Below are 27653 nucleotides of genomic sequence, written 5' to 3'. Positions count from 1 at the left end.
CATATAGTCAATGGACCTCTAAATATGAGAAAACCGTGGAGTGCTACCATTTAAAGGGGTGCATTTTTGAGAAAGGGGTGAATTAGTCCCTAGGCACAGGGCGAACTAGGGTGAGTTCTATGCACGTTTGGTACAAACACGTCTACAGGAAAAATTTTCCAGGTTAAATTTACTATCGAAATATCACATTTTAAAGTCAAAGATATTTTCTTTTACAAAAATATATTCAAAAGGAAAGCAAGAAAAAAACACGAAAGGTAGCATTTTTGTTTCTTGAACTATAACTTTTTTCCACTGGGCTATAGGTATAGGCATTGCTTCACAGAAAAAAAAACTTCCATCCTTTCTCTTTAAAATGACGTTTGGTGTAAGTCTTCTTGATTTACAGTTTCCAAAATATGATTTTTCAAATTTCGCCACTCACAACAATTTTGGGCCATTTTCCTTGTTACTTCGCAAACATTGTTCTGTAACTTTGTTTTACGGAGCTTTAGGTATATGCAATGTAACATTTAGTAGGAAGAAAAGTCAATTACCTTTAAAATGGTCTATCGTAGAAGGCTGTATGACTACATTAAGTAAGATATGGTTTTTCAAAATTTTATACTTTTAATGATTTTTGATATATTTTACGATTATTTCTAAATTTCTTATTATAATTTTTTTATTGTATATTTAGGTATATACATTGTGCAATAAAAAGGAAAGCTTATTTTCTTTACTTTAAAATGGTGTATTGTGAAAAATTCTAGGTCTATTTTTTAAACAAGATATGCTTTTTCAAAGTTTGACATATACACATGCAATAGGTGCCACTAAGTAGGAACCATATCGAAAACTTTTTATTATTAACTTTATGAAAAAAATTATTCTTTATAAAATGCTCTGCATAGTCTAAAACCTAAGATGTAATCATCAGATATAAAATTTTATCAATAGTGTACGAGGTATGTTAAAAATATGAATTTCGCTCAAGAGTAAAGTACCTTTTTATTTCACAATATTGAAAAGTGTTATTAAGAAAAGTTATTTGGAATTAAAAATTATGTTACAATATGCAATTATATTCTTCTAATTGAAAAAAATAAAAAAATTTAAAAATTTTCTCAAATTACGGATACCCTTGGATATTCTACGGATATCTTGTTTAAAAATAGTCCTAGAGGTGATTGCAATGCACTATTTTAAAGTAAAGAAAATAAGCTTTTTATTTCAGAATGTACATACCTAAATGTACAAGAAAAAAAATCATAATGAGAAATTTAAAAAATAATCATAAAAAATATCAAAAATCATTAAAAGTATAAAACCTTGAAAAAGCATAACTTGTTTAAAAATAGTCGTACGACCTTATACAGAAGACAATTTTAAAGGTAATTGACTTCTCTTTCTACTAAATGTACCATTGCATATACATAGAAATGCGTAGAAAAAAGTTACAGAACAATGTTTGCGAAATAATGGGGAAAATGACTCAAAAATTCTATGAGCAGCAAACTTTGAAAAATCTTATTTCGGAAACTATAAATTCTAGAGACTTCTACCAAACATCATTTTAAAGAGAAAGGATGGAAGTTATTTTTCGCTGAAGCAATGCCTATACCTATATCCCTGTGGAAAAAAATTATGGGGCAAGAAACAAATTTGCTTTCTTTCGTGTTATTTTCTTGCTTTTCTTTTGAATGTATTTTTGTAAAAAAAATAATTTTGACTTTAAAATATGATATTTAGATAGTAAATTTATCCTGAAACAATTTTCCTGTAGAATTATTTGTACCAAAAGTGAATGGAACTCACCTCAATTCACCCTGTGCCTAGGGACTAATTCACCCCTTTCTCAAAAACGCACCCATTTAAATGGTAGCTCTCCGCGGTTTTATTAAACGTAGAGGTCCGTTGACCATATGAGACAATAAAATCCCGTTAACGTTGTAGTTCCTTTTAGCTCTCTTATTTTGAACATAATCAATAGCCTATAAACCGTAGTTGGGTCATATTGACCCGAACAGTAAATTTGTGCAGTTGACTCGAACGGGACAGCAGGGTTAAATAGGAAAGTAGATCATGTGATAGCTCATTTAAAAGCGTTTGAAATACTGATTACAAAAGTGTATAATACTTTAATCCGTTTTAAGAGCGTAGGCGCAAAATTTCGGTCGAATTGTTTTTAAACGCATTTATTTTTTTCTAATCCTGAGAAAACTAATAAGTATTTTTGAAAAATTTAAACGCGGAATAAAAGATTACATTATTCCGAGGGCTGAAAGTCTCTTAGAATAAACAAAAATTTTTTTTGAATGATATATTTGGAAATAAAAATACGACTCAATTTTCTTTTTTTCCTGTGACTTATTAAAATAATCATTATAGAAGTTCTCAGGTACTTTTGACCCTCGATAATACTGTAATATTTTGTCCTGCGTTTAAATTTTTCAAAAATACTAATTAGTTTTCTCAGGATTCGAAAAAAATGAATATATTTCAAAATAATTCTACCGAAATTTTGCGCCTACGGACTCAAAAAGGATTAAAGTATTATACATTTTTGTAATCAGACTTTCAAAAGCTTTTAAATCAGGTGTCATATCATGTACTTTCCCATTTATAAAAATCAAAGTTATCACTGTCACCTGAAGAGGGACCGCGTAAATTTCGAAACATTAATGCTATAATATACTATGATTAATTTAAAAATCGACCTGTCCGAGCGTTGTGCTTATGTGCTAAAAATACATAAGTTAGTGGGGGGGGGGGGGGGGTAACACTTATTCCAGCGCACTGTATGAATTATTTTTCTACTGAGGAACTGATTAATATCGTTTTTGTGCTAAAAGAGTACAACAAAAATGTGCTACTAGCCATAAGAGTTTATCATTCCCTGCAATTCCATAAGCAATTCCTTGTTAGACAACACTCAAGAAGAAAATGTTTTGAAAGTTTACTAGAACGGTTTCAACAGACTGGACGCCTTGATTAAGAGAAATTTGATAGAACAAAAACTATTGTAAATGAATTAAATGTAATACATATTTAGTGTCACTAAGAATCCGCATATTAGTACGACCGTTCTTATTACCGACCTAACTTTTACCTAAATAATTTTTTTTCATCTCTTTACGACAACCGAGTAATTGGACTTCTTCGCACTAATACCGCATCCTGTAGATAATATTCAGCTCTCAAATAAAAAAAAACTAATAAAACGCGTGTTAAAATTTTCTTTGAGACCCTATAACAGTTCCAACAAATACAACAAAACCAAGAACTGTTAATCCTATATCTCAAACACAAATATTTAGCTAATACATCAAATTGGATTAACAATGGGTCAACGCGCTAATGACCTTTTTAAATAAACCTAATACGAAACTTCAGCTAAAGTTATTAGTCTTACGAACGTGTCTAAGGAATTTCGTCTTAAAAAATGAACACTAATTGGATGCTTATATTAATCATTGCCTTTTTAAGTATTACTGTTACTGGCGAACACCGGTTGTTCAAGAGATATTTGTTATTTCCTCGATACACGCAGTTACAAGTAAGTTACATTAATGTTTGTGTTAATTGTTTTGTAATATTGTTAAAAATTATATTACCCTTCGGATGACCAAGGGGGGTAAATTTGGACCCCAGTGTATGTTTTTCTTTAATAAATTCAAAAGTATTTTTAATTTTTAACTCATTATTTTTTTATTTGACTTTAATATCGTTCTAGATATCCTCATATTTTAAAATAAAAAAAATTCCCTATATTTTACGAATAAAAAAATATATTCTAAAGTTGATGTTTAGTAAATTACCGTCTATTATGTGGAATTCCAAGTAGTTTTACAGTGCGCGTTATTAAAATCTATTTTAGATTGTGGCGCCTGTTATGTACGAATCATGACATTCCTGTCTGCTACAGTTAGTCATTATTAGGGAGCGGAATATATGCAAAGTGCATATAGATGCATATATTGCATATTTTCAGACAACAAACACAACATTGCATATTTAAGCTAAACACGATTTATTTTGCATATTTTAAAAATAAATTATATAAAAGTTTAAAATTTTCCTCTCTTAGTTGGAATTTTATAACTTCAATATGAACGAGCTCGTTATTTATCTATCTATCGCTCATCTGGACTTTCCCATTACTACCTGAATTTAACAATTATGGGTGTTCCCAGAAAAATATTATTTTATTAGCGTAGCAAGTCGTAGGTACCTACCTGCTTTTAAGGGTCTAATAATTATTTTGTCAGTTTCCGGCCAACATTTGTTTAAAGTAAACGTTGTATCGTATTTAGTGTTTTTGAAGTGATTGGTACAGATTAAATTTAAATATGTCTACCATTCAAAAAAGTGATGGGATAAAGTGTTTTCCCGAGTTAAAGCTAAGTGGAGACAAAGTATTTTGCAAGGCCTGTTCCAAAATCGTAAGTGACATCCATTTTCACATTTCATTTTTTAAATGAGGAACTGACAAACAAAAGCATCATGTCCCACAAAAGAAATTTTTCTGGAAAGGGTGTTTTTATTCGACAAATTCGCTTTTACTTCTATAAAGACGGACATAGAGAGAAGCATCAAAATACAAAAATCCATCAAATTGTAGACAATTCCGCTTTTGTTCTTCAGCTTAAGTAACGTACTTTGTTCTTTAAGTAACGTACAAATGGCAGCTATGTACACCGTTGCTCCCGCTTGGCGGCGCTAGTGTAGTTGGGGGTCAAAGTTTTGACAATTCGTGAAGTTTGTATATGGTGTTTTTGTGTACCTACTATTTAATAAATAATAAATTATGACAGAAAAATACCAATATTGGACCGTTTCTGCGTTGAAAAACGAATTGAGGAAAAGAAATTCGAGAGTTACTGGAAAACAGGAAGCCCTTATCAAAAGATAAACTATATTAATCATCGTTTTAATGTTTTATTTCTCAAATTTCTCAAATTAAATTCACACAGCGAAACAAATATCTTCTTCTTCTTTTTCCTTCTTGTATGTAGGCTTTAAAGCCTGTCTCTTCTTCAATATTAGCCTCCTAAATTGTTTAAATTATCGCACCATCTTTTTCTTGGTCTGCCAATACTTCTTTTCGTCGATTTGGTGACATCTCTTGCTATTCGTACTATCCTATCCTCTGCCATTCTACTAATCTGTTCGTTCCACTCCTGTTTCCGTTTTGTCACCCATCCATTTATATCTTGTACATTGCATGATATTCTTATGTTTTCGGTTCTCTCCCTATCCAGTAGACTTTTCCCTGATATTCGTCAAAGTATTTTTATCTCTGTTGTTTCTAGTATCTAGTCGTCTCGTTTTAGATGTGTCAGGTCTTGTCTCCGCCGTGTATGTCAATATAGGTCTAATTGCTGCTCTATAGATTCTTGCTTTTGTGTCTGGTCTTAGGTGTTTGTTCTTCCAGACGGTGTCATTAAGAGATACCGCCGCTTTACATACTTTTAAGCTTTGTTGTCGTACTTCCTCTTTAACATATCCGTAACTGGTTATATCTATTCCCAGATATCTAAACTTTGCTTCCTGCTTTATTATTTTCCCATCTATTTCGATTTTACATCGTAGTGGATATTTAGATGTCATACATTTGCTTTTTTCTGCTGATATTATCATATTGTATTTCTTGGCTGTTGTATTGAAGCTGTGTGTTAATCTTTGGAGATCGTCTTCTGTCTCGGCGATTAATGCGGGGTCGCGCGTCGTCTGCATAACATATTTGGATTCATTTGTTCCCCATCATGTAACCATGACCTTTACGTACTGCTTCTATTATTTTGTCCATTATTATAAAATATTAAAGAGTAGTGGGCTTAACGAGTCACCTTGTCTGACTCCGCTTTGTACTAGTATAACCTGTGTTAGTTTTCCATTTATCTTTGCATGTATTCGATTATGATTATGGAAGTAGATGTTTCCGATGGTTTGTATAATATTTATTGGTATGTTTCTTCTATACAGCAAATGAAAGACGTCTTCGACATGGATGCGATCGAAAGCCTTTGTCAGGTCTATAAAACACAGATATGCTGGTTTATTGTACTCGATGGCCTTTTCTGTGATTTGTCTTAGTACAAATGCGGTATCTATACAGGATCTTCTGGATCTGAATCCTTGTTGTTCATCTGATAAAGTTGTTAGTTTATTAATTTTGTTGATTAGGACTTTTGTGGTTAGCTTAAGTACGGTGCTCAGTAGATTTACACCTCTATAATTGTTGAGGTCTTCTTTGTCTCCTTTCTTTAACATTGGTATGATTACATAAAACAAATCACAACATCACAACATGAAACAAATATAATATGCAATATTTACTTATAAATAGATTGATTTGAAGAATTGACGTAAGTTGACTTGACCTCCAACTACACAAGCGCCACCTACGTTGAGCTTTCCAGATTAGCTGCCATTGCTAAAGAACGTATGTTCATAAAAGTTAATTTTAGTTTTTTACCAGATCTAATAAAGTCATTAGAACAAAGGAATTTACAATTAAGTGATTCGGTTAATCTTGTTAACACTTTTTCTGCTCATTGTCAAAAAATTCCCGGAAATACAGGGATTACAATTAGAAATAAATTAAAAAATGTTTTAGAAAAAAATGAGGGCTTCGATTGTTTGAGGAGTTGTACGTATTTTTGAAGGCAACTTTTCTGAAAATCTTACGACTTAATATATTGTTTTATTTTTGAGTATTTTTAATATGCATTTGCATATTTAGACAAATTTACAAAAAATACCTGCATATTTTGTAGTAAAAGTAATGCATATATATTATGCGCATATTTTGGTAATGTTGTGTTGCATATATTCCGCTCTCTAGTCATTATTATTATTTCCTGGCGTATATTGTTATAGTTGCTTAGTATTTTGTGTACATAATATAAGATATGGCCCGCAAAATATCTTACTGAGGCTGAGTTACAGGAAATTGTTACTGCTATCGCTTTTTATGATGATATAGAAGATGAAATATTATCAGAAAACGAGGATGTATGGTTATATCAAGATTTAAATGCTGAAAACATTTATACCAGGTCATTTTTAACCTGGGGTCATTTTTTACCCCTGTTGGTCATCCGTGTCACAAAAAAAGGTTGGTCATCGGAAGGTTAAAATAATATACTATAGTGTAGTCTAGTAGGATAGTGTAATATACACTATACTAGTTAGAGGCTACCTCAAGAAATAAAAGTGACATAGTACCAACTTGCGCTTTTACCCTGGGGTTAAATGCTACTCCTTTTTGTGGTTAAAAATGATCTTATTAATAAAAATAACACCATGAATCGATAGCAGGACAAGGTACTGCTATCTATAATAGATCGTCATGTAGTTTAAATATCTATGCATCACACTATCTACTATCTAGCTACGGAAAGCTCTAAACAGAAGTGAGAGATCAGTTGAATAAAGCAAACAGATCCGCAGGTTGCCTGAATGAAACAATATAGAGAAATAAAAATATCCGAAAAGAAGTGAAAGGCAGAATTTACAAAACAGTCATCGGACTAATAATGACATGAGTGGCAGAAACACGACCTAATACAGAAAGGACAAAAATAATGCTAGAAATGCTAGAAACAGCAGAGATGAAAACACTTCGAAAAATCGACGGTAAGACACTATGGGATAGGGCTAGAAGTGCAGATATACGATAGAGATGCAAGTTGGACAACATTAATACCTGGGTTAAAAACAGAAGAGTAGAATGGAACGACCACATAAGCCAAATGACAACAAATAGAGTAGTAAGGACGGCGAGAGACAGTTCCCCAATAGGAAGATTTTCATTGGGAAGACCACGAAAAGGATGGAATGACAACTTAATGGAGGCACATTGAAAAACATACAGAGTAATGTTTACAAAAAAAGAAGAAGAAGAAGAAGAAGATTCATCCTATCGGACTCCACTCTGTTATTCTGTTTATCCAAGTTTTTTGTTTGCTCTTCTTGTCCATACTGGGTTAATCTGTTCTGTTTTATCTGGTTTATTTTATCTGAGTTCATTCCCATTCTTTTCTTAACCTCTATGTTATTTATTCTATCTCTTATAATTACTCTACAGCTTCTCCTTAGGAATTCCATATCTGTTGCTTTTATTTTGTTATTTATTATCCAATTTTCACCCCCATGGGTCAAGTTACTTCTTGTCATGGTGTTATATTATATTCTTCTTTTTCTTTCTCAGTGCAGTGTTTTACAAGGCTTGCGGACGCGGCGAGTGAATTAGGACTTGTGACAAACGAGGAAACAACCAAATATATGTTGGTTTCTAAAAACTCCCAAAATATCCAACAGAGAATTCAAATTAACAATCACACCTTTGAGCAAGTCAAGGAATTCACATATCTTGGATCTCTAGTAAACTCAATAAACACGACAAGCGATGAAATAAAAAGACGCATAGCAATAGCAAACAGAACGGTTCACAGTCTCCATAAACATTTAAAAAATAAAAATATAAAACGTGCAGTAAAGCTCAATATATATGTTACCGGCCAAACCCGATTTCAGGACAAACTAGTTTGGCCTAGGCCAAACTAGTTTATGCTATCGCGCGTAAGCCAAACTAGTTTATCCTAGGCCAAACTAGTTTATCCTGATAAAATAAACACACTTCGGGCCAAATTAGTTTAGCCTAGGCCAAACTAGTTTATCCTGATATAAAGACGCCCACTTCAGACCAAACTAATTTATCCTGATATAATAAAGATTCACACTTCTGGATAAACTAATACGGCCTTCTTCTTCTTTTTCTTCTTCTTCTTCTTCTTGTAGTGCCTATCCGTTTCGGATGTTGGTGACCATCATAGCAATCTCTACTTTTCACACTGCTGCTCTGAAAAGACTTGTAGTGGTTTTGTTGAACCACGTACGTAGATTTTTCTAGGTCTTTTTTAGATGCGTCTGTAAATACGATATGATGATTTTTAAAATAATTTTCTATGTCTGAATTAAACATCATGTTTCTCGCGCGCAAATCGAGCGCATAAGGCGCGCAAATCGAGCGCATAAGGCGCACAAATTGCACGTATAAGGCGCGCAAAACGCTCGCATAAGGCGCGCAAAACGCGCGCATGAGGCGCGCCTAAAGCTCGCGTTGTGCCAGTATTATGCGCGCGTTTTGCGCGCGAGATATATGATGTTTAATTCAGACATAGAAAATTAATTTAAAAATCATCATATCGTATTTACAGACGCATCTAAAAAAGACCTAGAAAAATCTACGTACGTGGTTCAACACAACCACTACAAGTCTTTTCAGAGCAGCAGTGTGAAAACTAGAGATTGCCATGATGGTCGCCAACATACGAAACGGATAGGCACTACAAGAAGAAGAAGGCCGTACTAGTTTATCCTGAAGTGTGAATCTTTTTTATATCAGGAAAAACTAGTTTGGCCTGAAGTGTGCGTCTTTATATCAGGATAAACTAGTTTGGCCTACGCGCGATAGGATAAACTAGTTTGGCCTAGGCCATACTAGTTTATCCTAAAGCGGTTTGTCCTGAAATCGGGTTTGGCCGGTAACATATACAAGACCTTAATAAGACCGGTGTTGATATATGGAGCTGAAACGTGGACTCTATCTCAAAGTGATGAAAGGCTTCTTGGTATTTTTGAGAGAAAAATTTTTAGAAAGATTTTTGGGGCAGTAAATGAAAATGGGCTGTGGCGTCGAAGATACAACTTTGAACTGTATCAGTTATACACTGATCCAGATATTGTGAAATTCGTTAAAGTGCAGAGACTTAAATGGGCTGGACACATTGCTAGGATGTCAGACCACGAATACACTAAGAGATTAACATTTTCAAAACCAGAGGGCATAAGAAGTAGAGGACTACCACGAAGAAGATGGATTGATGATGTGGAAGAAGACCTAAAAATTCTAGGAGTCAGAAGATGGAGGGAAGTTGCCAGGAATTGACAGGAGTGGCGACTTCTTTGTGAGCAGGGCAAGATCCACAACGGATTTTCGAGCCACTTATGATGATATTTTTTTAATTATCTCACAGTACCGGGTATCATTTTATTAAACAGTCTCTCGTTTGTCCTAGTCTGTTTTTATATCTTCTTCAATTGTTCCTTTGTTCGATATTATGTAACTTAAACACTTGTATATTTTGTCTATTTTGTCTTTGATTTGTTTACCTTCGTCTATGATTAGCTGTTTATTTATGTATTCTCCGTTGTTAGATATTTAGTTTTCTTTAGGTATATTTCCATTCCACTCTTTATATATTTTTGTTCCAGTTTTCTTATCATAAACCTGAGGTCATCTTCGTCTTGTGCCATCACTATTTGGTCGTCAGCAAAACTAAAAATGTATTATGATAATATAACACGATAGCGTTTCAACCTTAGACATCTTTTGCGTCTTCTCATTTATATTGGTGAATTTTTATAGTATTTTATTTTAGGTTAGTACAGGACTTTCAGTACCATTGGTGTTGCCACGACGATCTATAAATTTGAGTTTAGTTGGCCAAGTAAACTATCAATCACCATGGAACTTAACTAACTTTACTCCACAAACTATTGCAGCAAGAGAAAAAAATTCCTTTTTTTATTTAGGAAGAAGAACTGTATACAAGTATATCATGCAATTTCTAAAAAGGTAAGCAACTAACATTTGATTATTTCATCATCAAGGCTTTTCATTCTGTATAAAATGTTTGCCGCTATTACTACGCTACAGCCCTCTGATTCGCTTATTGCGGTGAATCAATCACTTATATGTTAGCAAAGTTTGTAGCACTCCCACGAATGGGCGCTATTTATATATAGCACTATGTATTATGTATGCCCCAAACACGGTGGGCGACATTTATATGTAGCACGCCTATGGTTAACAAAGGCAAAATAATAATATGTAACATGACAAATTTAACAAAATATAAAAATATACTTGGTGTTACTTAACTTTTTGATGTACCTCGGTAGCTCTAAGACTTCAGAGATCTATCATAGGGGTGTGGATCCTTAATAGAAAATTGAAACTCAATTACTCGGACGGCGCCATAATTAAAAAAAAAAGAAGATATAATACATGCTTACTTATAAAAAAAAATATAAAACTAAGAATGCCGGTTATTTGAAATATCCGTATTTACCGTAGGCTACTTTCATGTGTGATTACTTTATAAGAAAGATAGAGATTGGTAAAGAAAATCTAATAATTAAACACAATTCTTACTTTATTGAAACAAATAAAAATTTAGCAAAGTTTTAAAAAAAAAGTCTTTAATCATTTTACTAATTGAATTTTTAAGTCAAAAGGCAGATATCGAGCACTGAATTTAATTAAATCTTGCCCAAGTATACTTTTGCTCACAAGAGCATCCTCAGGGGCATCTGAAATAAGTAAAGAAAACGCCATTGTAGAAGAGACTTTGTTGTCACGGCATATAACGACACTCATTTTGACAGATAAAGTACAGCTATGAATTATATTAGAGATGAAACGCCATTGTTCGTTTATTGTATGCAACACTTGGATACTATTATTATTTTTATTTCGACAAAAGAAAACCAATGGATCAGTTTAATCCATCACTAGAAACACAAAATACGGTAGAGAATTTACACTCTACGACCACAGCAGCCACTTAAGCCTACTTCGGCTCTGGAACAAAAACTGAACTGACCTAAATACAAACAACTATTTCCATCGAACTATTATCAACAATTTTCTCCGTCAACAAGACAAAGAACCTGCTGACGGAAAGGTACCAGCTTCTTACTCTAGACTACCAGAACTGATCTCTCTGCTAGACTACTCCGAACTGATCACGAATCCTCTTCGAACTCCCTCACAACCCCAAAACTCATTCCATCTCCCCATTTTCCATCCTACTCAACCATGTCCGGTTTTACCAATCAAAAAAATTAGTCAATTTTCACTCTTCATTTCAAAACAAATAGAAAAGATTTAAGCAAACTTCAACCACGCCCTCAAAGGCAATAACTCTTTCTCTCGCAAATAGGATTAAACCAAACGAAATTCTGATAGCTATATCTCAGCTCAATATTCTCCCAGGCTTTTTTGCAACATTCGCAATATTGCACGTGTAAACTTGTTGTATTACATAAACACACTCAGAGCCTTTATCTCTGCAAAGGAATTCACAACATAAACAAATCAGCTCCAAAACATCACATTCCAGTTTCAGAGTCGCCAACAATACATTAGTAAAATATTTACGAGTCCCGATTCTTTTGGCGGTACGAAACATATCCAGGTACCTCAGATAAAAGAGATATCAATATTCATGAGAACACAAAATCAATCCAACGTTGTGAGAAACGAATTACGTAATACACTGAAACACAAACGTGATTAACGGACTGAGTATACAGGGTGGAGCAAAAATAATAATGACTTTCGGACCGTTACAAGTGTGTTGTATGACTTGGCTTTCGTTACAATTGTTTTCCACTTATTTCGATATGTGAATAGTTCCCTACAGTTTTTCACTTTAAGAATTTTGATATCTATTATGACCTGGTCCTCCCATCTCTGGGTCTTCCCCTTGGTCTTGCAGTTTCTAGTTACCATCTGGTGATCTTCTTAATCAGTAATTCGTTTTTCCTTCCCTCTATGTGTCACAGCCATCTCAGTCTCTGCGCTTTAGTAAATCGAACTATATCTTCTCCCTTCATTATGTTTTTTAGTTCATGGTTTATTCTTCTTCTCATTTCTCCGTTGTCCGTTCTTATCGGGTTCATAATCCATCTAAGGATTTTCCTCTCGAGTATTCTTAATTTTTCTTCCGCTCTATCTGTGAGGCACATTGTCTTTGCTGCGTATGTAACTACTGGTCTGATTGAAACTCTGATTATTTTCGATTTTGTATTTCTGGATAAGTTCTTGTCCTTCATTAACCGATGATATCTCCAGTATGTTTTGTTGCCTGCTAGTATTCGCTAAGTTACTTGTTCACTTCTCTTATTTTGGCCATTTACTATTACTGCCAACTATTTAAATTGTTGAACTCTTTCGAAAGTGTAGTTTTTATCTTGATTTCTCTCGTCCTGTTATCTTCTCTTGTAGAGCAGAGCAGATATTTTGTTTTTCCGTCGTTAATTTGTAGATCTCTTTTCCGTGCTTCCTTTGGCAGAATTGTTACTGCTTCTTTCAATCTTTCCTTTTCTCTTCCCATAAGAACTACCTATATTATCTGCATGTAACTATTTATATTGAGGAGTGGGCTACGGTTCCTTTAATTTATTTGATTCTTTAGTATTTTGAAAACTCGTTTGAAACTTTTTGTTCTTTATTGTACTTTATTGAACAGTAGCTATAAGAAACAGGGAATTCCAATTTTTAACGGTAGTTCAAAATAATTCTCATATAATCTTCCCATCGCCCCTTTTCTCTCGCTCTTGAATAGATATAGGTACTCATATTTTTGGTATATTACAGTCAAACCTGCCATATCCGGATCAATGTGGCGACAGACCGATCCGGATATGAAAAAATCCGGATACCAAGCCCACTACTTCTTTTACAGTCTCTGAAATGTTTTCTCCTTCATACATTTTAGTAATCAACGCCGTCAATAACTTTCGTCGATAGACACGTTTTATAGATTCTATAATACATTATTTCGCCATCTTTTAGTTCTTCTTTTAGTGCGTTGTCCAACAGCAGGACTGCCTTTCTTGGTAGATTTCGGTAGATCCGGACGGCGCAGAACCGTCCGGATATGGGGAGGTCCGGATATGACAGGTCCGGATATGGCAGGTTGTACTGTATCTAAATCAAATATACAGTGTCAGTCAAAAGTCAGGTCCCCCGTCGTATCTTTTGCACGGTTATACTATGTTGAAGGTATGAATGGTTATAATAGTGAATTTTGTAAGGAGGAAATAAACGGACGTAGGCTTCTCAACTAGTCATAACAGGTGACCTAATAGTGACGTAATAGTTACAGTGCCAATATAACAGATAATTTTAAATGGGACCTTATGGCAAGTGATACATTGTTTAAAAGGCATTGAAAATACCTATACCTATTGACTCATACTAATTTTGTTTGAGTGTCAACTCATTTTGATGAATAAATTAATAAATACATATTAAAATTGCAGTTCCTCATTAACATCCTCATTTAGTTTCAACTACTTTGGATATGGAACTTTAACCTGATGATGGACTGATAGTCCGAAAACGTTTGTTTGTATCGTACCAGTGATGTACCCACTTTAAGTCCAACTTGGTTCTTTTTTAGAAAAAATTTTTAAATAAATTATATACCATGTACAAAGGAAGATTTTTACTTCTTTAGTAATTTTTATTATGGTATACTAGTTCAGAGAAATAAGGACAAAAATATCCTGTTGGTAACACAACCCCCTCCAGGCCGAAACCAAATTTTTTAAGTAGTGTGGACATCTATAATAATAACCTATATGTTTCCTGCACCGATTTTGATGATACCTATACATAGTTATAAACAAATGAAGATCAAAAAACGCCAAACTTTCGCTTTTTTCATCTCTTGCCAAAAAGTTAAGCATTTTAAACAAATTTGGGAGTAAAAAACTCATAAATCATATAAGCAACTTCAACATGGCGTCCACTGAATATGTCTGTCCTTATTGGTTGCTTAGAAAATTTCAAAATAAATCATAAATTTTGAGTTTTTACGAATATTCATAACTTATGTAAAAATTAACTTAGAACCTTGTTATTACACCGAATGCTGGAACTTCCGGTGCTTAAATCATACCGTAAATTTCATAACAATTGGTTAAACAGTTTAAAAGTTATTTAATTTGTTTATCTCAAATTAATTTATTTTGCAACACTGTAAGTCAGAAAATTATGACGTTACAGTAATACTTTGGATAGTTTATAAAATAAGAAGATTCATGCTATTCACATAATTAAAAATAAATGACAAAAAATAATTCTAAATATTGCAAAATTATTTTGCAAGGACATGTCGATTTTTTTCTTATAAACAATTAGAATAACTTTTTAACCATTACCCGCAGAAAAATTATTTTTTCATATTTAAAAAGACTGAGTTTTATACAAATTTAAAAAAAGAAAATATTGTCCTAGGACAATTAGGGACGAAGTTGCCCTCCCTCCTTTCTTTAGTTCACAGCAGCTTTCTTTATAATAATTACGAAATCAAATCAGTCACATTTGAAAGAACATACTTCAAAGTTTTAATGTACGAGATATAAATAATATATACTTTCAAACAAATCGTCCACAAAGCTTCAAAATGTGACCCTTAAAATCGGCCGGCCTGGAAACTTGGGAGATCGATGAGAAGGGGGAAGGAACTGTTAGCTGTATCTCTGGTTATCGCCTACAAATTTCGACGTTTTTTTTTTAATTTGTATGTACTTTTTGCGTACAGTACGAGTATGCATTGTTTAAATAAATTAATTGTTATATACACCATCAAATTTGTTTAAACAATTTTTTTAATAATATTTGAAGTAATTTTAATCACAAAACATAAATATTTGTGAATAATATAATAATAATAGTTTTTCATTAAACTTAGTAATAATTTAAAGTATGAAAAACAAATTATCCCATTCAATTGTTTCTAAAAATAGTATTGGTCCATGGAAATCAGAAAATCTCAAATGAACTAGGTTTTATTTTTTTGGTAAACATGCTATTAGATGAATGAAAAACTGAAGTTACAGAACCACCAAACAAGAGATACACGTAATTGATTGGGGTTGGAAATTAAGCTAAGAACAGTTAGTAGCGATCCGATCAACAGATCTTCTTTATACCAGATATTTTATTAAAATAAACTACCTGCTCTTGCAAAACTGGTTGCACCGAGTACCTGTTAGTACAGAGATATAAATATTTTGGTACCCCGTCAAAAAAGCTCCGACAAAATAACCCCGACGTAATATCCCGCACACAAAACAGCTCCGACAAAATAGTCCCGACAGAAAAGCCCCCTTCAGAATTCATTATGGAATAATACCTTAAAAATAAATTTTTTCGGAAATGGTAATTATCCTCTATTCTGATGATTATCTTAACTACATTAAATAAAAATGGTCTTTTCAGAGAACTCGAACCCTGTGTCTTCTGTTAGGAAAAACCAGGAAAAAATTCCTGGTTTTTCCTCGTGATTTACTATGGAATCACTAACACGAGTATTTTACTGTTACCATTGCGTGTGGTTGTCTTTTTAAAGGCGGATCACATGCTATGATTTTTTTGTGCCGGATATTCTTGTGTTAAAGTTGATTTCATGTAACCCAATGAACTATCTTTCAATAAAGTAGTGCTAGGAACGCAACTCATAACTATTAGCAATATCATTTTAAAGTCTTCTACTTTAAAATTTATAATATATGTCTGAATTGCCGATAGGGTTAGTCAGATTAAATTAAATTATTAGAAGAATTATTTTACTAAGGAACAACATTTTTGTTTAATTCATTAATATTGTGTATTTTGACAACGACATCCGAAGTGAAAGTCTAAACGTTAATAAAATCATTTTTTAAGTTAAATTGTGGCTTATTTTCCAATTAGAATAGTGATTTAAAATAAATGGTACTCCGTTAAAGGGTAAAACTTTTTATTGGGGATGTTTTCGCCGGGGCTGTTTTAGCTGGGCTGTCTTGACCGGGGCTATTTTGTGTGCGATCTATTTTTTAGGGGGTATTTTGTTTACGGGCTATTTTGTCGAGGCTATTTTGTATTCGGGCTATTTTGACGGGGATGTTTTGACCGGGCCATTTTGACGGGTCACGAAATATTTTATGGACTTCGATAACCAAAACCTCTATATTTTTCTATTATCTATTTTGAAGTTTCTCTTTTTAATCTATATGTACTCTTTGCGTACGTTACGGATATGTTTTTTGTTAATAAATTGGTTTTAATGAACTATGTAAATTGTGTAAACAATTTTTGGAAATTGTTTTACGATATTTTTAGGATGACTTTGTTGGCAATCATAGGAGTGGATCATATGCACTTGACTTTACAATAACTTATAATAAATAGGTAACTGATTGTTACGTTTTTCATAAAAATACAAGTATTCCTAGATAAATATCCTTTTATTTTATTTTAATGTTCTTGGTATTATACGAAAATGTTTGAAATACCTTAATTTTTGTTTTTTTTGCAATCTTAAAATTAAAACTTTCAATGTTGTAAGATACAATTATTACAATATTGTAGAAAATTTCTGAAAATAATTTTGTTCTTTTTGTCCTCTCTCTAATTGTGTTAGATTTCATTTTTCATTTACCTATTTATTAATTTCTGTTTACTTATTAATTTCTGTTGTATCAAGAAATAAAACCTAGTTTATTTGAGATTTTTTATTTTCAATTCAATATTATAGACCAATGTTAGATAAAGAAACGATGAAATAAATAATCGAGAACCAGAGATACAGTTAACAGCTCTTTCCCCCCTCTCATCGCTATGCCAAGTTTCAACGCCGGCCGATTTTAAGGGCCATATTTTTAAGCTTTGTGGACGATTTCATTGAAAGGAAAGCTTTTTTATGCTTGATACGTTAAAACTCTGAAGTGTGTTCTTTTAAATGCGGCTAATTTTATTTATTAATTGTTATAAACAAAGCTGCCGTGAATTAAAAAAAAAGGGGGCTAACTTCGTCCCTAATTGTCATAGGACAATTGTTTTTCTTTCTAAATTTGTATAAAAATTCAATCTTTCTAAATATGGAAAAATAATTTTTCTATAGGTAACGGTTAAAAAGTTATTCTAACTGTTTGTAAGCAAAAAATCGACATGTCTTTGCAAAATAATTTTACACTATTTAAAATTATTTTTTGTCATTTTTTTTAATTAAGTTAATAGTATAAATCTTCTTCTATCATAAACTGTCCGAAATATTACTGTAACCTTATCGTTTTCTGACTTTAAGGGCCGGTTGTTCGAACGCTAATCAACAATGATCATTATCAAATATTTAATTACTGTTACCAAAACTGTCAATGTCAACTTTGTTTGGGTTGCTGAAAACATAATTAATTACAATTATGAGATTTATTATTAATTATGTTAATTATTATTGTTATATTAATTGATTATAGTCTCAGAATTGTAATTAATTATGTTTTTAAAGTTGACATTGACAGTAATTAATTATTTGATAATGATCATTGTTGATTAGCGTTCGAACAACCGGCCCATAGTGTTGCAAAAAAAAAATTAATTTGGGATAAACAAATAAAACAAATTTTAAACTATTTGACCAATTGGTTTGAAATTTAGAATATAATTTAAGCACCAGAAGTCTCAGCATTTCGTGTAATAAAAAGGTTCTAACTTAATTTTTACATAAGTTATGAACATTTGTAAAATCTCAAATTTTATAAATTATTTTGCAATTTTTAAGCAACAAATAAGGATATACATATGCCGCGAACGGTATATTGAAGTTTTTTTTATAATTTATCAGTTTATTACTCTCAAATTTGTTTAAAATGCTTCACTTTTTAGTAATAGACGAAAAAAGCGAAAATTTACCGTTTTTTGATATTCATTGGTTTATAACTTTGTATATCATCAAAATCCGCTGCAGGAATTTTGCAGGTTAATAATACAGATGTCCATACTACTCAAAAATTTTGGTTTCGGCCAGGAGGGGATGTGTCACGAGAAAAATCTTATTTCTCTGGACTATACAGCCAATGAGAGGGATTCTTTCCTTTTTATATCCTCATTTAAGTGTTCAAAATGTAAATGTTATTGATGCAGTAATGTATCCTATTTCTAAACTCTTGTCCCATTGTCCCCTTGGAAATTTCCCTACATTCTTCAATAATTCATTGTTTCAAAACATCAACACTGTCGGGTGCTATAGCGTAAACCATAGATTTCAAATACCCCCACAGAAAAAATTTAATAGTGTGAGGTCCGGTGACCGAGCTGGCCATTATTTTGAACCTCGTCGTCCAATCCATCTACCATGATATTTCTCATCTAGGTAACCTCCTACTGCACGATAAGGGTGTGCAGGACCACCATCTTTTTGAAACGTTATTTCCAAGTTGCCGAATTCATCTGGATTATCTTCCAGAATTTTAAGTATTAACGGGTTAATTGCATTTTGTAACATCTCCAGATACACTTCACTGGTTAAGTTAGCATTGAGAAAGATAGGCCCAACTATGTGGTTTCCCAAAATACCTGCTCAAACATTTACTTTTTTCGGAAATTGAGTAGGTATGTGTTTCACGAAAGACGTAAGGATTTGTGGCACTCCAATACATCACATTGTGTGTGTTTTCTCTTAATTTCCATTAAGAGAAAAAGTACTCTCGTCAATAAAACAAATTGTTGTTATATAATCTAACTGTTAGTTAATTTGATTGGACAAATTTTCACAGAATTCTAGTTTTCGGTCGGGGCCATCATCTGAAAGTTGGGGCACAATGTTTTATTTGTAGAATGAAATTAGTTTTCAGCCAATATTCAGTGTACTGTCATTTGACTGATTCCATAGATAAATGCATCTTGGGCTGTAAAAGAAGTAGAGTTCAATACCATTTCTGAAATTATGTTTTTTTTGTCATTATTAATTGCTGGTCGACCAAATCGTTTGACATCTTGAACACTAGGTACCTGTTTGTTTAAACTTCCGAAAAAGCTTCCTGAAATAATTTCTCGATATAGGACGATCGGCGTACCTATTATTAAAAAGATGTTCCGCTGCGTAGAAATTTTTTCCACATGTGTTTTAATTTCCAATATCTCATTTAAAATAAACTTTTTATTTATTCTAAGGGACTTTCGGCCCTCGGTAATAATTTAGTCTTTCATTCTGCGTTTAAATTTTTCAAAAATATTTATTGGTCTTTTCAGGATTCGAAAAAAATGAACACAATGTCCGTGGTAATATTTTCCAAATCTATCTTTGCCATACAACGCACTCAGTCGAATAGAATACTGTCAGCATATTGTCAGTCAGACAGTGACAATTTTAAATATTTGACATGGCATCGGGAATATTTTGAGTTGTTGATTAAATAATATTGATAGTGTATTTTTAATAAATAATTGATTTAAGACGTGAACTTAATAAAAAGTTATTTATTGTTTATTATTTATGGAAGATCCAAGCAGAGAGTACACAAGGATATATTCAGTGAACCAAGTATTTTGTTGTTAAATATGTTCAAAATTTTAAGCGTTTCATAGTACCTAACAATATATAATTTAAAAAAACACTTTATTATCACTTTTCCTCTTTTCTCGATTGATTATTAGTTTTTGTTGTACAGTAGATAAATTATTACAATCACTGAATACATAGTTAGTGAAAAAATTATTACATTAATTAACTAAATTAATCAATAGGGCAATTAATTATACAAGTAGCTCTAAATGTAATATTTGCAAATTAGGTACCGATGGCCTTAACATAGTACCGTTGATTGAAATATTAATATGGGTACATCAATACATCAATCAACGATAGTACCTAACAAATATTCATTAATGTTTTAGTTTCGGGTTAGAAGGTGAACAGTGCCTCCTAAGATCAATTTGTGAGATACACGAGACACCTTTACATATTAAAGAAGATGAAACACTGTTGGAGAAACTGGTTCATTTTATTTTTACGTAAGTATTTCTCCACTTCTTAATCATTTCCACAATCGTTGGCATTTTTAAAGATGTTAATTTCTCCGTGATTTTAAGTGAATTATTTTTATTAGATATTGTATTGGTATTCTTAGAAAATATCATTTTTATTTTTTGAATACTAAGCATGTATGAATATGATTAGAATGCAGTATTAAAAAACCTAACTTGAAACAGGTATCTACAATAATAAATGTACTTTTACCGCAGTATAATGCTAATGAATCAGTATAGTCACTCTCGATTTTGACGGTTCCAATTTTGCAATCCACTCTTGACAAAATTTTGAAAACGCGATGATAACAACCAATCACCCCAAATCAGGATGCCGTTAACTGTTAACTGTTATTCATCTGCGCAAAGAAATAAATTTTTTTATGAATTCAGTTATTTACATGGTCACCAAAATGGAACATAAAGAATAAACGATTTTTCGCGGAATGACCCCACTGATTCGTTAGCATTATACTGTGCCTTTACTCTAAAATACCATTTGAATTACTGTAACTTATTTAAGTAATATATCGCTAGAAATATATTGAGCAAGCACTTCAAAAATAAAGAAAAGAGAAATACTTGGACCAGATAATATTCCAGGAGAAGACAGACTTAGGTAAGACTGGAAGACGTTGGCTAACAGGTTTATTTAATAAAATAATAGAAGTTGGACAAATTCCAGATGAATAGAGAAGCAGTCAGGGCCGGATTTAAGGGAGGGCAGGCTGGGCAGCTGCCCGGGGCTCCCACATTTCAGGGGGCCCCCACAAAGCCCCACGTATAATATTTTTTGTCAATCAAGTAACTGTGATATTTCGTTATATGGAAGGTTTCACTCATGTTGAAAGGTTTCTCATATGCTCACTAAATCACGGTCATAAAGCAGAAAATATATTTATTTCTCGAATGATATTCTTGCAAGAAGAAAATATTGATTTGAAAAACTGCAGGGGACAGTCCTAGGATAACGCGTCAGTTATTAGTGGAGAGGAAAATACAATGGTGTTCAGGCTAAAATTAGATAACATAATATTTTGGTGTTGTGGATTCCGTGTGCCGCCCACTCTCTAAACTAAGTTGCAAAAGCTGCAGGTGAGTGTTGTCCTGCTGCAATATTATTCTTTGATTTCTTGGACTATATGTATTTTTCCCTTCCTCTACATACAAATACAATTTGTTATACGAATGTTTAAAAGTTGCGTCTTTAAGTGAGAGAACAATGCTGACCGTAGCAGAACTATTATTGTTCCTAAAAGAGTAAATATTATTAGATATTCATCTAGTAATCATAAGGTCATCTAAGGAACATTATCCAAAATTTCAGAAGAAGATGAGCAACGATTTGAAACTCGTAGCGATGCAAATGGTTAGTATAACCGAATGTGCTTACTGGAAACAGGAATATTTTTAAAATATTTTGGAATGAAATCTTAGAGAGGCTAAAGAGCACAAGTATTCCCAAGATCCAAATATTGACCTTAATTCAGGAGTGGCGGCACTTGGATCATTTAAAGAATTTATATTGTTTAAAGGAATATTTCAGAGACTGAAATGACAACATCACCCAAATTTAGGACTCAAAAATTGTATCGCTATTATAGATTACTTCATTTCCTCTTTAAGTCAGAAGCTTTCTGCATATGAATCCACTCATTCCAGTTTTAAATTTTTACATTAAGTGGAAAATTTAACTCCCAATGAACTTGAAGCTCACTCACTGAACATACCGACAAAAAGTTCCCGTACTTTAACCAAATATTTTACTGTAACAAGATACAGCTCTTGTATTTCTTAGTATTTAAAAATATATTTATAAAAGTAGATCAACATTTTTTTAAATTTCTAAATGGGAAAACTCTGTGGTTGGCTGTATTATAGATATAACAACAATTTTTTTAATGGTAGGAGGTAGGGCCCCACACTAATTCTGCCCAGGGGCCCCCACAGCCTTAAATCCAGCTCTGGAAGCAGTATATTAATGCGTGTTTGCAAAAACACAAAAACAAGGGAGATATTAGTTAACAATGTACAAAAAATTACAGGACCATGCAACTACTTAATCACACAATGAAAATATGGGTGAGAGTAATTAATAGACGAATAGGTACGTGAAGAATCCGAAATATACGATACTCGTGACTTAATCCAAGGCAGATCAACAAAAGATGCAATTTTCGTTATAAGGCATTTGATGTAAAAATACAGGAATAAAGAAACAAACGCTCATATGGTATTCATTGATCTTGAGAGAGCGTATGAAAAATTACTTAGAGAGTCTGCAGTGGCACCCAATCAGACAAGACCGCCGGTGAATATATAAAGATTGTATGAGGGAGTAACTACTAGTGTTAGGACTAATGCGGGAGAAACTAATAACTTTAATGTGAAAGTAGTGTTAACCTTTAACTACACGCGCTGGCGTACTTAGTACGCCAGATATAAGAATTGTACTGCAAATATATTTAAAAATTTAATTTTTGACCTTGTTTATCTCTCTAACCTATCACTGGAATGTGCTTTACAATTTGGTTTTAGTTTCGTTATAATCGGCTTTCTAGGAAGATCGTAATTTACAGTTTATTATTTGTTGTTTCCGGTAGTGGACAATATACGCCACGATTATATTAATATAAGTAATAATATAAGTAAATATTTCAATTGTTTTTTAGTCATTATGGCACAAAATATATTTTTCTTTATAAATAGTACTTTTTCTCCTGTAAAAAATCACATTTCAAAAAATTTTTTAATAGTAATTTTATTACTTACTGAGAAGGAACTCCAAGTATTCACTGATGCCGAATAAGGTTTATAACAAACAACTAAGTGTATTTTTTCAAAAAAAAAAAATAAACAAATCCGCTGTTTTTAACTGTATTTTCTTGTGGCGTATAAAGTACGCCACGTGTGTAGTTATGTTATAACTTGATGCGCGGGTAGTTAAAGGTTAAGGAGAATAGGCAGTGAGAGGGAAATTGAAAACACAATGTCTCCCTCCTGTCGTTTCCCCACTACTGAGGATCGTGATTTCTTCCAATATTCCTAACAATGTTTCTCCATTGGTCTCTATCTTCAGCTGCTCTAAGGGCTTCGCAGAATGAGTTTCCAGCTGAATGCTTTATTTGGTCAGACCATCTAGTTGGTGATCGTCCTCTTGATCTTCTCCCCGGAACGTTTCCAGAAACAATTAATCTCTCCAAACTGTCGTCACCTCTGCGAACCAAGTGACCGAAGAATTGCAGAATTCGTTGCAGACATATTGTGGACAGCCTTTTTTTAATATTGACTTGGTTTAGAATGGAAACTTTTGTCCTATGAGCTGTCCAAGGTATGCGCAGCATTCTTCTCCAGCACCACATCTCAAAGGCATCAATTTTTTGGCGCCCGCATGCGCGAAGAGTCCAGGTCTCCGCTCCGTATAGAAATATTGATAAGACAAGGGCATTCACCAGCCTCATCTTGATATTTTGGGAGATAGATCTGTCTTTCCAAACTTTAGTTAGGCGACTCATCGCATTTTTTGCCATACCAATACGTCTCCGAACTTCTGCTTCACAGTTACCATCGTTAGTTATACTAGACCCGAGAAAGACAAAGGTGTTTACTATCTGGTATTTCTGTAATATGTTGTCAGTTGAATAGTGTCAAATCTGTCGACCACCATTATTTTTGTCTTAGCTTTATTGATTTTCAGACCAACTTGATTGCTTTCGTACTCAACTCTTCGCAGAAGATCAAACATTTCTTGCTCATTTGCTGCTATAAGTGTAGTGTTATCAGCAAACCTTAAATTGGAGATTTTCCTATCAGCTACTGTTACTCCACCGGCCCATCCTTCTAAAACCATCCTCATGACATGTTCACCATAAATGTTAAATAAGTCGTCGGGTGACAACACGCATCCTTGTCTAACACCTCTCTCGGTCTTGAATTGGTTTGAGAACTTCTGATCTAATCGTACTGTCGCTATATTAGACTGGTACAGGTTTTTAAGTGTCACCAGGTGCATTGGTACGCCCATTTCTATTAAAATTGACCACAGATTTTTCAGCTTGCACAATCAAATGCCTTTTGGTAGTCAACGAAGCATATAATCATAGGTACTTGAAATTCTCTAGACTTTTCAATGAGGTATCTCAGGTTCAGGATTTGTTGCCTTGTACCTTTACCCTTTACAAATCCCGCTTGTTCCTGAGGTATTTGGTAATGTAGATAGGATTTTAATCTGTTTTTGATGATATGCCACAAGATTTTCCTAGCATGTGTTATTAGTGACAGGTTATCTCTTCATCAGAATTACAATTTACATGTAACCAGCCGCCAAGGTATTTGAAATGATTTACCCGTTCTATCTCCTCTCCATTAAGAGAAAGCAGACCTTGATCTATATTAATCATTCTAACTTGTCTTTGAAATGTCAATTTTAGGAGCTTTCCGATAACTTCCTTCACTGACTAGTTTTACCAATAAGTATTTGTAAATTGTCTGTCAGTTTGAATATTGTTGATTACTTCTCCGCATAGTCTTACTCCCTTTTGTCATCCGGAACCTCCCTTAAGATTTCTTCATTGTATATATATTTACACCGTTCTTAGGCGTCAACGCCCTTCGGTAGGGATCTATCGATCACCAAGCCGCAAGCCCTTATCCCTTGCCGTACCGCTCCCCCATAGGCCGATCAGACGCCAGTTTATTCCAGACCAAGCCGTAGACTCTATTGAGTTTTATACTACGGCGTTGGCCTTTTATTAATTTCATGACTTAGCTGAGGCTCGAACCAGCGATCGCAAATCGCAAATCCACTAAACTTGTCCATCGGCTGCGTCTCAGCTAACTGGACCGTCTAGATCGACATTGTACAAACTAAACACTGTACAATTTCTTCATTGTACAAACTAAAAAGACAAAACACAACCCTGTCGTACTCCAGGTTTGATGATAGTTTTTCAGTACGACCATCTCTAATTTAAATAGAGGTTACTTGATTGTAATAAAAGTATTTACTACAACATAAAATTTATATAATATAATAAATATAGGGAACTTGCATAAAATTTTAAATTCGAAAAGAAAATGTTATAAATCACAACAGAACATAATTTAAAACATGTATCAAAGGTAAAAAACGTTGTTTTTGTGTTCCGTTCTAAATTCAAATTATATCAACTAGACCAAAACGCGTCGTGACGTCATATGGTTATATGTTTACAGTCTGCACCAACAAAGTAAATAAAATTGTATGTATCTTCTTTTCATGAGCATTTTTCAGTGCGTCACAAATGATAGAAAAAAAGGTAAGTTCGTGATAATATACATTTTAGTGACATGGCATTTTAGTTAAATCTGACAGTTGTCACATTTTGTTTGCAATTTGGCATAAAATCAAATTAATTGTGTTTATTGCATTTATAAAATTGTATTTTATTTGATTTGTATAGTCTTATAAATTGAACAGATTATATTCGTAGATATATTATATAACTCGTAAATAATTTTTTTCGACTATAGCGCCATCTACTGACAACTAGAATAAATATTATAAATGTCACCGACAAAATGTAATCACGGACGTGCGTTTTTTTCTGTCACATGCAATTTAATGCGTTAGAAAGAAATCGAAAAACTGTGACGCACTGAAAGATCCTCATGAGAAAAAGCATAATTTTAAATTAGACATTATAAACCTCAATAGAAAATAAAGTTATGTGACGCACAAGTGTTTTTGATCGTTTGAACTATTTTAAATACATAGAAAACTTGTACTTTTACAAAATGGCACTAAACAACACATAGTGTTTTCTTTTATTTTCCATAGTAATCGTTCTTTTCTTTTTTTAAAAAACTGTATCAAATTATAATGTGAACAAACTGGTACCTATATATTTATTATTACAATGATATACGATAAATGTCATTAGAATATAAATATTTTTCCCTTGTTTTTTCGATGATGAGCTGACCAAATACCCAAGTAGGTGGAGGCCAATAAACTAAAGAAAAAGAAGAATATACCTAAATATAACCACGAACAAACATAAATAAAGTATACCTACGTAAAGTCACGGGTCGTTTGAACTATTTTAAATCACAGAAGATTTTAAATTTGTACTTCTAAGTTATTATGAGTTTTTGAAGAGTGGAATTTTGGAAATCTAATTTTTAAACAAAACTGAATATTATTATGTAATAAAAAATGTGCAAGTTCCTTATTTCAGACATTTCATGTATAAACTATCAGTATCAGCAATATAATTGGATTTTGCTGACCTTTTTGAAAAAGTGAAATTCGCGTTCGTTGAAATTTATATTAATATTATTTTCTTTATTTTTAGACCATCTTTGGACCTTAATGAAAATTCCAAGAGAAAAGGTGAAATAAATAAATCGTTTACACAAAAATTGTTACAAGCCGAGAAGTTTGGAAGAAATAATAGTGAGTGTGCTGATGTGTACTCAGATTGTTCTGTATCATTGACTGATTTATTTACAATAAAATACAATATATTGTAACTATGGTAAATAATTAACCTATATTATCCCGTTTAATATTTCCTCTAGAGTTCAAATCAAACCCTTCTTTCAGTGCGTCATTAATTTGGACGTCATATTAGGGTTTTAAGTATGTCGAGAATCATTGCAAGATATTGTAGTGAAATGTGACAGTTGCCAAAATCGAAATTTAAATATAGCTTAAATTATATTTAATAGTATTAGTAAATATTATATATAGTTGATCCAAAAGATGGCATAACCCAGACATCCAAAGTGAAAGTTATCCTTCAACACCAAATTGTTCTATATGGTCCACACAATGTCCAGAAAAAAGTCACACCATTTTGAGCGTCGGGTTTGGGGGGTTAGGGGGGAAAAATTGGTAAATTCGTAGTTTTTTAAGTTTTTCGCCAATATTTCTAAAACTATGCGGTTTAGCATGGACAACCATCTATACAAAATTGTTCTACATTAAATTTGAAATTAAAAAGCCCCTATGCATAATTTTTCTAAAATGAATGGT

At 32.8% G+C, this 27653-nt stretch overlaps 1 protein-coding gene across 1 annotated transcript; it reads left to right on the top strand.

Moving 5' to 3' along the window:
* Nucleotides 1-3367: 3367 nt before the first annotated feature.
* LOC126888678 (uncharacterized) lies at nt 3368-27148 on the top strand. Its single transcript, XM_050657043.1, has 4 exons — nt 3368-3538; nt 10431-10627; nt 20504-20620; nt 26971-27148. Exons 1-4 carry the CDS (start codon nt 3425-3427, stop codon nt 27146-27148), a joined length of 606 nt encoding a protein of 201 aa, XP_050513000.1. The 5' UTR covers nt 3368-3424.
* Nucleotides 27149-27653: the final 505 nt, after the last annotated feature.

The sequence above is a fragment of the Diabrotica virgifera genome, chromosome 7 (genome assembly GCF_917563875.1).
Source record: "Diabrotica virgifera virgifera chromosome 7, PGI_DIABVI_V3a".
NCBI classification, from domain to species: Eukaryota; Metazoa; Arthropoda; class Insecta; order Coleoptera; family Chrysomelidae; genus Diabrotica; species Diabrotica virgifera.
Note: the sequence above shows the minus strand (reverse complement) of the source record. Positions and strands in the feature narration are given on the sequence as shown.